Raw genomic sequence first — 16,453 nt, forward strand, 5'->3', positions numbered from 1 at the left:
CTCAGCCTGTCCTCGTACAGGAGGTGCTTCAGCCCTTGGATCATCTCCATGGTGTCCTCTGGACCCGCTCCAACAGATCCACATCCCTCCCCTGCTGAGGACTCCAGAACTGGACACAGGGTTCCAGGTGGGGTCTCACCAGAGCAGAGCAGAGCAGAGGAGCAGAATCTCCCTGCTGGTCCCACTGCTCTGGATGCAGCCCAGGACACGGGTCGTTTCTGGGCTGTGAGCGTATGTTGCCGGCTCATGCTGAGCTTCTCCCATAGCACCCCAAGTCCTTCTCCTCAGAGCTGCTCCTGACCCATTCTCTCTCAATCTCCATTTTCCAGCCTTTCTACACCTTGACATGAAAGCACAAAGCTCTGGTGATCCTGCTGTGGAAAACTGCTGCAACTGTTCCAAAGGCACTAAAAACGATCCCAGGAGGAATCAGACATGCTTACGGACACCACTTCATGCCAGTAGTCATAGCCACAATGTGGGGCCACACTCAGCCCCAGGTTCATGAGGGGAACTGATTGCTGACCATGAGGACATCAGGACGGGACCTCACACTCATCATCTCTCCTTTCCCTGCTCACAGTTTCCAGCTCCAATACAGGCTGCCAGGTGGGACAGTGCCTGCCTGTGACTCCACACAGGTGTCCAGGGGAGCCGAACATAATTCCTACAGTCACTCCATATCCATTCTAGGATGCCTGGTCTGGGTGATGCCACCACGGAGCCCTGAGCTGCACCCGCTCCAGTGACTGGAAAGCCAAACTGCGCTGCCAAAAGAGGGTGCTGCAGGCAGGGAGAGCCCGTACCAGCCGGACACATGCCCAGCACGGGATCATCTGCCTGTGACTCAGCTCCACAACCTGTTCCGAGCACAGGGATGTTCAAGGTCTCTTTCCAGAGGCATACCCCTCTCCCTGTTAGCTGCTGGCTGCAGCAGGACCAAGCTGTTGACCTCGAAGCATGTTCTGCTTCTGCACAGCAGCACATCATTGTGCCCACAGCCTATCCCTGTCCATGTCACGCACAGCCCGGAGGTGCTGGTGCAGGGAAACCTGTGGTGATGATGGAACTGCAGCCATATTGGTCTTTTAATGCAGTAGATTCCATAAAATCTAAATTCAAAGAATGTTTTGGAAAAGCCAACCCAAAAAGCACCAAATCCCACTGTACAACAGCCCATATGGGAGATGTTCCATGCCTGGGAGCGGCAGCTCCGGCCCCCTCTGCCTGACCATGACGCTGAGCCCACGGATGCTGTTCCCGTGTGCCGACCGAGGCAGGAGGCAGGGACTTGGAAAGTCTGGATTCCAGCTGGAGGCGCAGAGGGAGAATTCTGATGCCCACTCTGCTCTGCTGCACTTTCCTATATCCACACACGTTGTCCCTGCTCCCTTCCTGCTCCCACGTCTCCCAGCATCTCCAGGAAGGTGGAATTCCTGCTCCTGGTTCTGCTGCCAGAGGCTCGTGGCAGCAGTAGGAGCAGCGGTGGGCAAGGGCTGCACAGCAGGAAGTGAAGTTTGGGAACAGATACTTCACTGGTAAACGAAGTTCCGTCAGGATAAATGTGAAGGAATGCACATTGCAGGAAAAAAATCCAGTGCTCCCACACCTGCCAGGGCTCTAAATTTGCCACATCTGACCCAAACAGGGCAGGATGTGGCTGCTGATCCCACAAGAGCCCTGCCTAGCACCACACCACATCAAGGAGTAATGGAATATTCTGATGTCCTTGTGCAGATACGCAGCCTCCACCTGTCCAGGGTGGTGCCCAGCAGGGGAAGAAGGCAAGGAAGAGCATGGGTCTGGAAAATAAAAGCCCATGGAACGACAGGGAAACTGGGAGGGCTCAAAGATTCACAGACTGGGCACCCGAGGAGGAGGTGACAACCATCTGATGTGCCCACCTGGTGGGCTGGGAATTCTCCTGGGGGCTAGATCGCACAGAGCTTGGAGAAAAGTAACTAAGGGAATGTCAGGACTTGGAATGGCAGCAATCCCACACAGCCACTCCATAAAAGCCTTCCCACACTAAATCCCTTCTCCAGTGAGAAAATGATCCAGTTTTGGGGAAGTTCTGATCCCAGATCTGCACACATCCAGCCCTCATTGGCTGCGCTGAACAGGATCAGAGTTCCATAAGCACGGAAAACACCGCTCCTCCACTTCTCAGCCCTCATTCTGGAAAGCTGAACACTTTAATGTCCACACCACAATCACATCAACTTTGGGACCTTACTTCCAATTCTCTTAGAATCAAAGAATAGTTTGGGGTGGAAGGGACCTCAAAGCCCCTCCAGTTCTACCCCCTGCCATGGGCAGGGACATCTCCCACTGGATCAGGGGCTCCAAGCTCCATCCAACCTGGCCTGGAACCCCTCCAAGGATGGAGCAGCCACCACTGCTCTGGGCAACCTGGGCCAGGGCCTCCCCACCCTCACAGCAAAACATTTCTAAGATCTCATCTCAATCTCCCCTCTTGCAGCTCAAAACCGTTCCCGCCATCCTATCCCTGCACTCCCTGATCAAGAGCCCCTCCCCAGCTTTCCTGGAGCCCCTTTCCGTACTGGAAGCTGCCCCAAGGTCTCCCTGCAGCCTTTCCTTCTCCAGGCTGAACAACCCAAACTCTCTCAGCCTTTTCTCATACAGGAGGTGCTCCAGCCCTCAGATCATCTCCATGACCTCCTCTGAACCCATTCCAACATCTCCATGTCCCTCCTGTGCTTCCATTCCTCTTCAGAAACCACACAGGCACCAACATTCCTCAATGGAAAACCCACTAGTGCTTTCAGCACAGACAAACCAATGGATCCACCTCATTCCCTGAAGGAGAGAAACCTTTCCAAACCACCCTGGCCAGTGGCATGTGGTCAGCATAGGACTTCAGAATGATGGAAGTTTGGCACCAGCAAACAGGAATCACTTCTTTCTTGTGGTGGAAAGTATCTGTACACCTAGTGAAGCACATTCCAACTGCATAGTGTGCTCTCATACAGGTCCTAATTAATTACCATTAACAACACATGAGGTCACGGCCATCCTGCCTCTGCTGGAGGTGAGAAACCAGGATCGTGAGGGGCTTCTTGCTCCATTCCACCTAAGTATCAGCCAGGTTGGATGAAGAGCGCTCCCTCCCAAAGAACTGGATGATCTTTGAGATCTCTCTCAACCCATTCCATCCCATGATTTGAAGCCTCAGGTCCCTGATGAGCCCTGGCAGGGCCCGGTGGTGCTTGAGGAGCTGCCCCCAGGCAGCTTTCCTACCTTCCGCTGCCGCGCTGGGTCCATCAGGCCGCGTCGTCCCTGTGCTCTTTTTCCTGCGATGCTTCTTCCTGTTGGCGTGCGGTGATGGAGGCGGTTCCAGCTTCGGGCTGGCAGCACTGGAGACATTGGGGCTGGAGCTGAGGGAATCGGCGGTACCGTTAGCTGGAACAAAGATAATGATAGTCATGCATGGCAAGGGAACGATAGTCTGTGTTTCCTAGGACACCCAAGTGTCTGGAGACAGCCCTGGAGCTCCACCGGGCTCAGAATGCGCAGTCCCACGGGCACCTCCACCACCAGGGCAGCTCCAACACCTGCTCCAGCTCAGGATGGACACGCTCTGCTCCGGGATTCATCCCAGCCAATCACAGAATCCCTAGGTCAGAAAAGACCTTTGAGATCATACAGTCCAATCGTACCCGTCCTCTACTAAATCATATCCCTAAGCACTTCATCTCCCCATCTTTTGAACCCCTACAGGGATAGTGACTCCAGCACCTCCCTGGGTACCTCTGTCAGTTCCTGAGAGCCCTTTCCATGAAGTTTTTCTTGATGTCCAATTGAACCCACCCTGGCGCAACTTGGGGTCATTCCCTCTCATGCCATCCCCAGTCACTCAGGTGAAGAGATCCAAGCCAGGACGCCTTCTTGGCCACCTGGGCCACTGCTGGCTCATGTTCAGCTACTGTGAACCAACAGGTCCTCCTCTGCCAGTGTAGATCTGACACTGGCCCTGGCTCAGGCTGGACATGGTCTGCCCCAGTATTCATCCCGGCTGATCACACAGACAGCGCTGTGGCCGAGACAGTGGCACCACTGGGGCAGCCTGACATGCCGGCCCTTCAGTGGGACGTGGGCAGTTCGGGAAGGGATGGTCCCAGGAGGTGCTCTTGGTGCAGATCCGGGTCCCAGGATCCGCAGAGCCACTGCGGAAGCACTGATCCTGCCCAGCGAGGTGACTGGGGTTGCCACACTCTGGAACCTAAGCATGATGGTCTCAATAGGCTTCCGATACGGAGCTGAAGAAGCTGCATCCCCAGCAGCAACGCACCAAATTTATCCTCAATCATACTGTTCCTTACAATTAATAGCAGAATTAGAAACAATCAGGGAGCTGCCTAATTACTGTCAATTAGAGCGCGCTAATCAAGCTCCGATCACACACACACACGCTGCCGCTGCACTCACCATTAAATGTCAAATTTCATTAGAGACCAGCAACAAAATCAAAAGCCTGACATTCAATTTCAGCAGCGCACACAGCGCCGGCTTCCAATCAGCATAAAAATGCAGACTCCGGGGAAGGCAGCGAGGCGCAGGAGCCCTCGCCGCGCTGTTAACCCTCTCCGAAATGTGCTCCTGCCTTGCCCATGTCCACCAGAGCGCCGGTCCCAGCCCACTGCCATCCCCTCTGCAGCATCCGGGTGGCTCCAATCCTGCCCCAACCTCCCATTTCCATGGGACCTGGAATCATGAAGGAGATCACAGACTCCTTTCCCAGCCCAGTTCAGCCAGGTGAGCCCTTCTGTTCCATCCAAGCCCCTGCTCTCCCTTCCCAGCCCAGTTCAGCCAGGTGAGCCCTTCTCCTGCTCCATCCCAGCCCCTGCTCTCCCTTCCCATCCCGGTTCAGCCGGGCTTGCTGAATCTCATTCTAAAGCGAGTCCAACACCCAAACCACAGGTTGGAGAGGGACAGGGAGTGTTTGGGAGCCATCCTGTAAGGCTGGGAGAGGATGCGGCATCGGAGCGCTTCCATCCCTGGTTCCGGCTGGGCTGCTGCTGACACACACCAGTCGGTGCTCCTGCTGCTATTGATCCACCGGGAAAGAGCTCACCCTTATCAATCAGGAGAGAGAAATCTAACAAAATCGGGATCCTGTTCCCCTCGGAGCAGGTGTGAGGCCCCTCCATCTACCAGCCTTGGGACCCGCACTGCCTCGCATGAGGCTGCGCATGGCGCATCCCACACCTCTGCCACCCATGATCCCCTGGGCCGAGCGTCACACCATCCGACACCGTTCCCTGCTCCCAGCTCAGGGTGAGGGCTCCTGTGCTCCTGCCAAGGTGCCTGTGGTCTCGGAGAGCCCAATAGCTCCTGCTCCACAGAGCAGAGTGTGCCTACATCCCTGCTCTTCCTCCTGCCCAGCAGATAAAGACACAGAGCTGGGAGCTTCCCAGGCTCCACTGGGATGGGGATGGGACTGCACTGGGGTGGCGGCAGAATGGGAATCACACTCCGGCTACAAGATCAGGCACTGCTTGCTCTCACTCTTTCCCCAGCAGGGCAGACGTGAGCTCCTCTGACCCACCCCAGGACTTCCAGGTTCCTGTCCCACCATGGGAATGCTTCTGCAGGCACATGTGGGACCGCCTAGTTCCTTCCTCCAAACCAGATGGATTCCCAGGAAGCCTCTGGGTCCCTATGGGTGGGATGCAGAGGTGCTTCCATGAAGGACAAACACAACATGTGCTTGAGCACTTTACATGACCTGTACAACCCATTCCCCCCTCCTCCATGAGCTCTCCTGGCACAACTGGAGGAGGCAGCACATCAAAGCCAGGTTGGATGGAACTTGGAGCACCCAGATCCAGTGGAAGGTGTTAGAACTGGATGGGCTTTGAGGTCTCCTTCAATCCGACTGGATGGGGTCCAGCACGGGGCTTGGATGTGAGGCACAGCTGCTTTGGCTTCGCCCGGCAGCTCTCCCAAGAGCCTCCTCCCTCCTGACGCTGAGAACCTGCTTTTCCCACCGGACACGCAGCCCGGAGAGCCACCAGCCCGGCGCGTGCACTGCTCCAGCTGCCGGGACCAGAGCCCAGGAAGCTGCTTGCCACCCCCAGCCCTTCCTCGACAGCCCAGGGCGGATCCGCAATGGGCAGTGGATGCTGGGAGGGATGGAATTGCTGCCTTCCCAGCCACTCCCAGGACAGCACTGTGAGCCCTAAGCTGGGCACGGGGCAGCGGGATCTGGAAGCAGACAAAGAGCCGGCAGTGCCTGTGAGGCTCAATGAGCACCGACCAATGTTCCTCATCACTCCCCACAGCTCCCAGAAAGGAGGCTGGAGATAGGTGAGGCTCAGCCTCTGCTCTCGAGGGATGTGATGAGAGGAGATGGCCCCACATTGCAAAAGGGGAGGTTTAGATTGGATATCAGGAAATATTCCTTCAGGGAAGGGTTTCAAGCCCTGGCAGAGGCTGCCCAGGGCAGTGGTGGAGTCGCCATCCCTGGAGGGGTTTAAAAGCCATGTGCGTGTGGCGCTCAGAGACAGAGTTTAGGGATGGACTTGGCAGTGTTGGGTTTGTGGTTGGACTTGATGATGTTAAAGGTCTTTTCCAATCTAAACGAGTCCATGATCCTGTGATTCCACCTGACATTGCACCCCCCCCAGGGAGACACAGCAGCATCCCGGCCTCTGGCTGTGCCAGCCTTTGCGTGACATTGGCAGATCACTCTGGATGGCCGTGTTATGCCATGGGCAGGGAGCCAGGCTGGCTCACTCTCCTGTGACACTCGGACCAGAACCAGGACATTCGGAATGCACAGCATGGCCATGCCAGCCCCCGGGCTCCACAGTGGAGCTGGGAGGAGGAGGAGACCTGCCAGGATTGTCCCTGGGACACCGTATGGAAGGGCTGGCAAACAACATTCACCTGCGAGAAGGCAATACGCATGCCGACCACAGTGGATGGGCACACCCGGCTGTTGCGTGCACTGAGGATGCTTGGCAGTGGGCACATTTGGTGGTTGGCACACTCAGGAGCCGGCATGCTCAGGAGTCAGCATGCTTAGCGGTCAGCATGCTTGAAGGTTGACACTCGGGAGTCGGCACACTTCAGAATCAGCATGTTTGGCGGTTGGCATGCTTGGTGGTCGGCACACACGGTGGTCAGCAAGTGTGGCAGCACGCTCAGGAGTGGGCACACTTGGCAATCGGCACATTTCAGAGTCAGCACATTTGGTGGTCAGCACGCTTGGGAGTCAACATGTTTAGTGGTCAGCATGCTTGGTGGTTAGCACACTTGGCAGTTGGCACGTTTGGTGTTTGGCACACTCAGGAGCCGGCACACTTGGGAGTCAACACACTTGGGAGTCAGCATGTTTGGTTCTTGGCATGCTTGGCGGTCAGCACACTTGGCTGTCGGCACGCTCAGCTCTGGCTGCCACCGGCAGGGCAAGGTCCTGCCTGTGGCGAGGTCCCCCTTCTACCCTCTCATCCTCCTTTTCCCTGCAGCACCCTAGACATGCCCATGCTCAAAGCGGCTCACGGAGCATCCATTCCAGCCTCCTCTGGGAGCGGCGGCCATGCCGCTGCACCCCGTGTCCAGGGCGGAGAGGGGGAGCTGCCGGCACATTAATGCTCAGAGCTGCGCCCTTCCGCTCCCGTCGCCCGCGCTGCCCCATCAGCAGCACCAGTCTGATTAATTCGCTTCCAGCAGGGAGCTGATGGGGCCAATGATGGAGCCGCTGCATCAGGCGCGCTGAAATTGATAGTTTTTCACAGTTACAAATGAGGAGCCTCCTCAGCTGCAAATGGCGCCGGCACAGTCGGACTCCGGTAATGATCATAAAGAGGCTCTCTTTAAACTGCGAAAGCCCCTGGGAGCGAGCGGGGGGGCGGCTGCTGCGCTAATGAGAACGACAAGGGGCGAGCAGGCATGGAAATGGCTCCTCCACTCTTGATGTGCATTTAACTGCTTTTTTAGTGCGGCGGCAGAGCCAGGAACGAAGGAGTGATGAATGCAGCACAAAAGCATTTATTTTCCAATTCGGCAAAGTGGCTACGTTGGGAAATGTATGAATTATTTTAATTCACTCAACTGTCCTGAAACATCCACGGAGAGCGGAGGAAGCGTGGGGGGAGGGGGCGGGCTGCACCGCGTGCGCTCCGGAGACAGGAACGCTCAGGAGCAGAGAACAGTTTGGGAGGAAGGGACCTCAAAGCCCCTCCAGTCCCACCCCCTGCCATGGGCAGGGACACCTCCCACTGGATCAGGGCACTCCAAGGCCCATCCAGCCTGGCCTTGAACACCTCCAGGGATGGGGCAGCCACCACCGCGCTGGGCAACCTGGGCCAGGCCTCCTTACCCTCACAGCAAAACATTTCTCTCTAAGACCCCATCTCAAACTCCCCTCTTTCAGCTCAAAACCATTCATCCTCGTCCCATCCCTACACTCCCTGATCCAGAGCCCCTCCCCAGCTTTCCTGGAGCCCCTTTCCGTACCGGAAGCTACTCCAAGGTCTCCTCAGAGCCTTCTCTTCTCCAGGCTGAACAACCACAACTCTCTCAGCCTGTCCTCGTACAGGAGGTGCTCCAGTCCTTGGATCATCTCCATGGTCTCCTCTGGACCTGCTCCAACAGATCCATGTCCTTCCCGGCTAAGGACTCCAGAATTGAGTGCAGGAATTGCCCTAATTCATTCAACAGCCCCAAAATCTGGGAGCTGGGGGAGCCAAGGAGGAGTGGAGATGGCAGAAAGCAATGGTTCCTCCTCCCAGGAAGGAGTCAGAGCAGCCCGGACGTGGAGCAGATCCCTCGGATGAAGGGAGATTGCTTTACCGTGTGCACCAGGAGAGCTTCTCCACCTGGTTTGGACCCTGCCCGCTGCCCTTGATGAAGGTGGACAATCCCTACACAGCCCCAAATGCTGTGTCCAACACCCATGAACAAAGTCAGGTCTCAGAGCCACAGCGCAGAGGTTGGGACTGCATCATTCCCAGCTGGAGCTGAGTGGAGTGGGGTTGGAAGCGCTACTCACCAGGGTTGGGGCAGCTGCCGGGGATGGCCACAGCCTCATTCCACTGATCCGCGCTGGAGACAGAGTACGACCGCTGGTGCATCCCATCGGGCTTGGAGCTGAAGCCCACCAGGTTGATGCCGCTGATGGAGCGCTCAGAGTGCAGGGAGGTGCTGCTGGTCGAGTGGGGAGCACCTGCAGGAGAGATGTGGATTTAGCAGGGCTCAACTCCGGAGTATGGTGGAGAAGGAAAAGCCATCCTGTGCCTTGTCCTGGAGCAGCCCTGGATGAGGATAGGCTCTGAGGGCTCTCCTGCCCCAATGATGCCAGCGCATCGCCCTCAGAGGTGCCAAGAAAAGAGCGCCGCGTGGTATTTGCCACTCCTCGAGGGAGACACCGGCACAGTGTCCCGGGATGGAGATTCAGGCATCCCAGCACACCGTTTCCCCCGCTGGCCAGATCTGGCAGCTGGAGCTTGTGCTTCACTTGCAAGCTTCGCTCTTGCCTCCAGCACCCAGACGGAAACAAATCCACCCAGAGTCGGAGTGTCCAGCCCACTTCTTAACCAGAGGAAACAAAAGCATGCTAAGGGCACGAGGAGTGAACGGGAAACCACAAGGAGGATGCCAGGGGGAACGGGCATCTGCAAGGTGGGGATCTTGGGTGGAAAAGCCTCTTCTCACCAGCTGGAAACCCCTCCAGCCACCAGTAGGAGCTGGAACCCCCCAGGAAAGGAGCTTTCAGTACTGTCAAGAAGGACAGGATCACTTCTACAATGGATCGAGTGTTTCTGGAACACAAGAACATCCAAGATTTCCAGAGCAGCTCTGTCAGAGACTGAAACCCCGTCTGTCCGAGGCTGCAGGCAATCCGTACAGAGGACAACTCTGTCCTGGAAGGATCACCCTCCAGCTGCTCACCACAGCACTTCCCTACACCTTTCCTTAGGGCATCCAGCTCCAGCCACCATGGAGCAAGTGCTCTGGGAGCGCGGGGCTGAGCCAAGGGGCCCCATCCCTACCTGCAGCCCACTGGAGCTGACTGCCCATGGCCATGTGCGGAGCCAGGACGAGAGAAGCCGGGCTCCTTGCTTCCCAGGACTGTTGGGTAAGCAGGATCCTCTGGAAGTCGTTTTGTCCAACCCCTACTCCAGCAGGGCACCCACAGCTGCATGGTTCTGGAGCATCCCTAAGGAGGGAGACTCCATCTGTTTCAGAGCTCAGCATCCCACCATGAAGACCATAGCTGCATGGAATCCAGTGTGGAGCCACAGCTTCTGCACCCAGAGTGACATTTCTGTCCTATTCTATGCCATCCTGTCCCACCCCATCCCATCCCACCTTATCCTATCCCTTCCACTCCATCCCGTCCCATCTGGTCTTGTCCCATCCTATCCCGTCTTGTCCTATCCCATCCCATTCAGTCCCTGCTGCTTCCACAAAAAACAATGCCACTGGTGCCGAGCGCCGCCTGGGGCTGCCAAGTGCCTGAAACGACGGCTCTCGAAACACAGATCCACCTGGGAAAAGGCAGACGCCGAATGGAGAGGTGACGGAGCCACCAGCCCGGTGCTGCCCATGAGCACCCTCCCTTCACAACATCCCCTTTCCCTGTTGGGAATATCCGGGAGCCTCGCTTGCAGACGCTGCCGGCCCGGCCGTGGTGGAGCTGCTGGTGGGGCAGGAGCAGCTCAGCCAGTGGCTCAGCTGCTCCATCCCTGCTGCCGCGTGCTCCCCCTCGCTCCCTCCCCTTGCTCCGCGCCGCAGAAACACGTGTAGAACCACGACACCGACTTTGCCTCTAATTAGCCCTTAATTTACAAGACACACTCGGAAGGGTAATTAGCTGGCGCTCTGCTCCTGACTGCCGCATCCATCTCCTCTCGCCTCCTTGTGGGAGGGAGCCGGCTGCCACCAGAGCAGGGACAACACCGCTCTCCTGGCATCGTGGAGAGATGGGCCCTGGGGACTGCACGGATGGGATGGAATGGGATAGGACTGGACAAAGGCAGGATGGGATAGGACAAAGCAGGATGGGATGGAATGGGATGGGATGGGATAAGATGGGATAGGACGGGAAGGGACAGGACGAGACAGGATGGGATGAGATGGGGTGGGATGGCATGGGATGGGAAGGGATAGGACGAGACGGGATGGGATGGGGTGAGACAGGATGGGATGGGATGGGATGGGACAAGACAGGATGGGATAATATGGGATAGGATGGGAAGGGAAAGTATGAGACAGAGTGACATGGGATGGGATGGGATGGGATGGGATGGGATGGGATGGGATGGGATGGGATGGGATGAGCTCCGTGTGGATAAGACCTGCGAGGGTGGGGAGCCCAGGCCCAGGCTGCCCAGAGAAGCCATGGCTTCCCCATCCCTGGAGGTAGTAAAGGCCAGGTTGGATGGGGCTTGGAGCCCCTGATCCAGTGGGAAGTGTCCCAGGAGGTTGAAAATGGATAGGCTTTGAGGTCCCTTCCAACCCAACCCATTCGAGGATTTATTCAGCTTTAAAAAGTGGCCAACAGGACAATGGTCAGAGGGCGGCTAAATTCTGCTCTGCACCCCAGCGACACTCTCACAGGAAGGACGGTGTGGTTGGATGTCATTGTGAAGAGTTGTGCATGGCAAAGTGAGTCAGCGGCAGAAACATCTTGAGATGTTTGCGGCTCCCACAAAAATTGAAAGCACGGAACCAGCCACTGCCACCTGGAGCAAGCTCCGCTCTTGGTTCCTTCGCTGGAGCTCTGTTCTGGCACAGCATAATGACTCATGAATGGGGCCACCAGTTTTGCCCCAGCAGAGACTGCACCTCATCCTGTGGATGCAGCTTGGCTGCAGTTCTCCAGGCGTCCATGGCTTCTCAGGGCGAGCACACCCACCACACTGCAAGCTCTATTTTCCATTGCACTAGAGACCAACACTGTTCACAATCTCCCAAACCATGTCCCAAAGAGCCACCAGTTACTGCTACCCATCAACCACCACTTTAAGGTAACAAGTTTCTAATGGATCACCAGTTATTCCAAATAAAAACTGGAATTACAGCACATTATCCTAGTGCACTGACGCTCAAATTGGTGTCGGCAGCCAGACTGTGTTTCAAAGCCTTCCCAAAAGCCACGCGTGGCTGCTCTGGACCCCACCATGCTGCTCCTGGACTGTGTGGAGGTGGATATCCAGCTGGTGGGAAGTGCCTTAGCTCTGGGAAACCAACTGGTTCTGGAGGGGAGGTGAGAGCCAGCAAGCCCCGCTGGACTGACTGCGAAAACCCTGCAGGTAAAGACAAAATTCACTGCTCTCTATCAACAGTGGCCCTGGGAGCATCCCGTGGCTGCCTTTCCCAGAGCAGGTCCAGAACCAGAAGAGTCATCATCAGGTGGACACTGAACCGAGCATCACATGCTGTTCTGCTGGACACACTTGCTTCCTTCCTCCTGAACAATTCGTACCAGTCACAAAACTAAAAATACGTTGGTGAGCTCTTATCAACCCAAAGCACCGGGATGGAGACATGTCATTTGGAAGACATCAACTCCCAAGTTCTCCTTGGGAGATGGCAACAACACCAAGCACCCCCACAGCCCCACAAGCACAGCAGGGCACACTCTGGGATCATAGAATCCTGGAATGGTTTGGGTCGGAAGGGACCTCAAAGCCCACCCAGTTCTAACGCCCACTGGATCAGGGGCTCCAAGCCCCATCCAACCTGGCCTTTACTACCTCCAGGGATGGGGCAGCCACCACTTCTCTGGGCAACCTGGACCAGGATGACAGGAGTCCTTCCCAGCTCTGCCAACAGAGAACGGCTGTGAGAAATCCCTGATCTAAACCACGGGTGAGTGAGGTTTCCCAGCCCCGCTTCTCACCGAGGCCATCAGGACCTGCCAGCTTGCTCACAGTGGGAGGCGCTGCCTTTCTCCGGGCCTCACAGATGCTCTGACACAGGGGAATCTCCTGCTTCTCCTAGCAATGCTTTGGAGAATCGTGGAATCAGCAGAATCATTTGGGATGGAAAAGACCTCCAAGCTCATCCAACCCAATCCCACTGTGCCGACTCAACCCTGTCCCAAAGTGCCACCTCCACACATTCCCTCAGTCCCTCCAGGGATGGAGACTCCACCACTGCCCTGGGCAGCCTCTGCCAGAGCTTGACGACCCTTTCCTTGAAGGAATTTTCCCCAGTATCCAATCTAAATCTCCCCTGGCACAACTTGAGGCCATTTCCTCTCATCCCATCCCTTGTTCCTTGGGAAAAGACCCTGACACCCCCCAGTCTCCAACCTGTTTTCCAGGAGCTGCGGAGAGCCTCCTCTTCTCCAGGCTAAACAGCCACAGCATCCTCAGATGCTCCAGAACCCTTTGGCTCCAGACCTTTCCCCAGCTCCGCTCCCTTCTCCGGACACACTCCAGCCCCTCCAGGTCCATCTTGGAGTGAGGAGCCCAGAGTGCTCTCACAACTCAGAGGGTAAAGATGGTGGCACAGAGTGATCAGGATGCTGTGGACACAACAGCGACTTCGGCAGAAACTAGTCAAGCACTGGCACAAGAGCAGTGGAGGTCAGAAGGCAGTGGTGGAAGGGACCCCATGGCATTTGCATGTTGACAGGAACAGAAGAAAGTACTGGGGAGGAACGGAAGCTGCAGTGAGCTTAACATCTGGGTCTACTGGAGGATGAACATGAAGATGTGGCTTCTTTTCAAGTCAAGCAGCTCTGAGAGAGAAGGAAGGAGAAGTTTCCCTCTAGGAGGAAGGCAATGGAGATGATGGACTCAAGCAGAAGTCCACTGAGGAAACAGCTCTCAGACACGGCAGACGGTATCCATCTTCCCATCAGGCACTGGAATCTCTATGGAGATGGGTGGTGGGTGGCTGCACTGCTGTTCCCACCTCACCGGTGACTTTCTTCCCAAGTTTTCAATCCACAGCGTAATTCCCTGCACAAGTCCACCTTCCTGCCTCGGCCTGGCCAGTTCCAAGCGTGCCCTGCGGCCACGGGGCTGGCATGAGGTTTTTGCCCTCTCCATGAGCAATGAGCCCAGATAAAACAGCGGAACAAGCCCTTTGTGTGGCCGTAGTGGGAGCAAGTCTGGGAACGGCAGGAGATGGAATGCGTCCCACACAGTCAGAAGGGTCACTTCAGGGGCTGCTCGTCATTAATCACTGGCAGCAGAGGTGCTGGCAAGGGGCTCCATGGCAGGGAGAGCCTCCAGCCGCTGCTCCAGCTGGCCAGGCAGGATTGTGCCGAAGCCATCGCCAGCCAGCCAGGGCTTTCCGCTCCGTCTCAATCCGGATTCATTAATTATGAGGTTCAACATGGCAGAGTGCAAAGTCCTACACCTCAGTCAGGGCAATCTGCGGTTTCACACAGAATGGAGGTGATGTGATTGGGAGCAGCCCTGTGTAGAAGGACTTGGGGTGCTGGGAGAGAAGCTCAACATGAGCCAGCAACGTGTGCTCGCAGCCCAGAAACCAACTGTGCCCTGCGCTGCATCCAAAGCTGTGGGACCAGCTGGGAGAGGGAGAGGATTCTGACCCTCTGATCTGCTCTGGTGAGATCCCACCTGAAGTCTCGTGTCCAGTTCTGGAGTCCTCAGCACAGGAAGGACATGGAGCTGTTGGAGTGAGTCCAGTGGAGGCCGCGGAGATGATGTGAGGACTGGAGCATCTCCTGTATGAGGACAGGCTGAGAGAGTTGTGGTTGTTCAGCCTGGAGAAGAGAAGGCTCTGAGGAGACCTTGGAGCAGCTTCCAGTACTGAAAGGGGCTCCAGGAAAGCTGGGGAGGGGCTCTTGATCAGAGATTGCAGCGATGGGATTAAGCGAACAGTTTTGAGCTGAAAGAGGGGAGATTGAGATGAGATCTTGGGCACAAATGTTCTGCTGTGAGGGTGGGGAGGCCCCACCACCCAGAGGAGTGGTGGCTCCCCTGTCCCCTGAGATGTTCAAGGCCAGGTTGATGGGGCTTGGAGTCCCTTAGCCAGTGAGAGGTGTCTGTCCATGGCAGGGGGTGGAACTGAATGAGCTTTGAGGGTCCTTCCAGTCCAAACCATCCCATGGTTCTACCCCATTCTGCTGCCATTGTTTTCATCACTACTTCCACCACCCAGTTGCGTAAAACACCTCAGCCCAACACAGCTCACTCCACTCTGCTTCCCTTTGTGCCCGTGGCCTCTTCTGTCCGGATGGAGTGAGAACGAGCCCTTCACATCTCCTCTAACCTAGATTTAGATATTTTTAAACACCACAATCCTTCTTTTGATTTTAACTTTTCGGAATCCAATAAAATGTCCTTTAAAAACTCCTAATTATGCTTCACTTTTTTTTTTCCCTGTCTAAGTTCTTTCTCCCAGATGATCCGGCTCGTAATTGCTTCCAGTGCTGCGAAATTGGCTCCCATGCACATTTTTGTGTGCAAGTTTAACACTATTTCTGACAGATTTTACTCTGCTATGACGAAGTCAAGGTTACTTTTACCTAAGGCACTACTGAACTTTAATTTTGTTACTCATCACCACCATCTGTGTGGGTGAGAGTGACCACGGCATCTCTATGGGGCGCATGGGATTCGGGACGCCTGAGGAAACTTTGGTGTCACTTGACCAAGTTCTTCTGTGAGCATCACCATGATAATGTCATTTACTCTCCAACAAGTTTGGGTGAAATATGTCAGGAACGGTTTCTGAGACATGAGAGCGAAAAGCTTGGGACAAGCATGCATGGGTCCTACCTGAAAGGTTCTGCCCCTGAATCCCAGCACAAACCCAAGATGGACAGAGAATGGGTTGGGAGCAGCCCTGAGGAGAAGGATTTCAGGTGCTCAGGGATGAGAAGCTCAATGTGAACCGGCAATGTGTGCTCACAGCCCAAAATCCGATCATGTTCTGGGCGGTATCCAGAGCAGTGGGACCAGCAGGGAGAGGTGGCTTGGAGCCCCGTGATCCAATGGAAGGTGTCCCTGCCCATGGCAGGGGGTGGAAGTGGATGGGCTTTGAGGCCTCTTCCAAGTTAAACCATTCCAGGATCCTGTGATTCCATAAACCAGCAGCGGAAACAGCCCCGGCACTCTGAGTGGGCCTTTGACAGGAACTCTGTGGAGCAAGTCCATGGCTGGATGAGTCCCTCCCTCCCCACTGCCAATGGGTTCTTGCACTTTTATCTGCTCAGCACCACCTTGAAGACCTCCAGCACTGACCTCATGTGCCTGGAGAGCAGAGCAGCTTGGAGAGGTCAGGAAGGAGGACTCAGAACAGGGATCTCCAGAAGGGAGGAGATCTTCTGGGATCAGGGAGGAGAAGGGAGCAGTAAGACTGGGTGGCAGCAGAAAGGGAAAAAGGTCTGTGGTGGTGACAAGCTGCTCCTCTTCAAAAGTACACACATGGTCTGTGAGGAGGGGGAAGGAGGGCACCGGCCGCTCTGTCACCCCAGGCATTACCAACACCAGGATTT

General features: G+C 55.9%; 1 protein-coding gene across 2 annotated transcripts in view; it reads right to left on the minus strand.

Annotated features, from left to right (window-relative positions):
- The window catches only part of AGAP3 (ArfGAP with GTPase domain, ankyrin repeat and PH domain 3), a 116,770-nt gene that overhangs the window by 13,647 nt on the left and 86,670 nt on the right, over positions 1 to 16,453 (minus strand). For both annotated transcript variants that reach the window (XM_054058403.1, XM_054058405.1), the window contains exons 12-13: positions 9,020 to 9,193; positions 3,262 to 3,423 (exon numbers count right to left, since the gene is read on the minus strand). In XM_054058403.1, coding sequence (XP_053914378.1) covers positions 3,262 to 3,423; positions 9,020 to 9,193 — 336 coding nt within the window. The remainder of the gene's footprint in view (positions 1 to 3,261; positions 3,424 to 9,019; positions 9,194 to 16,453) is intronic.

The sequence above is a fragment of the Cuculus canorus genome, chromosome 2 (assembly GCF_017976375.1).
Source record: "Cuculus canorus isolate bCucCan1 chromosome 2, bCucCan1.pri, whole genome shotgun sequence".
Taxonomy (NCBI): domain Eukaryota; kingdom Metazoa; phylum Chordata; class Aves; order Cuculiformes; family Cuculidae; genus Cuculus; species Cuculus canorus.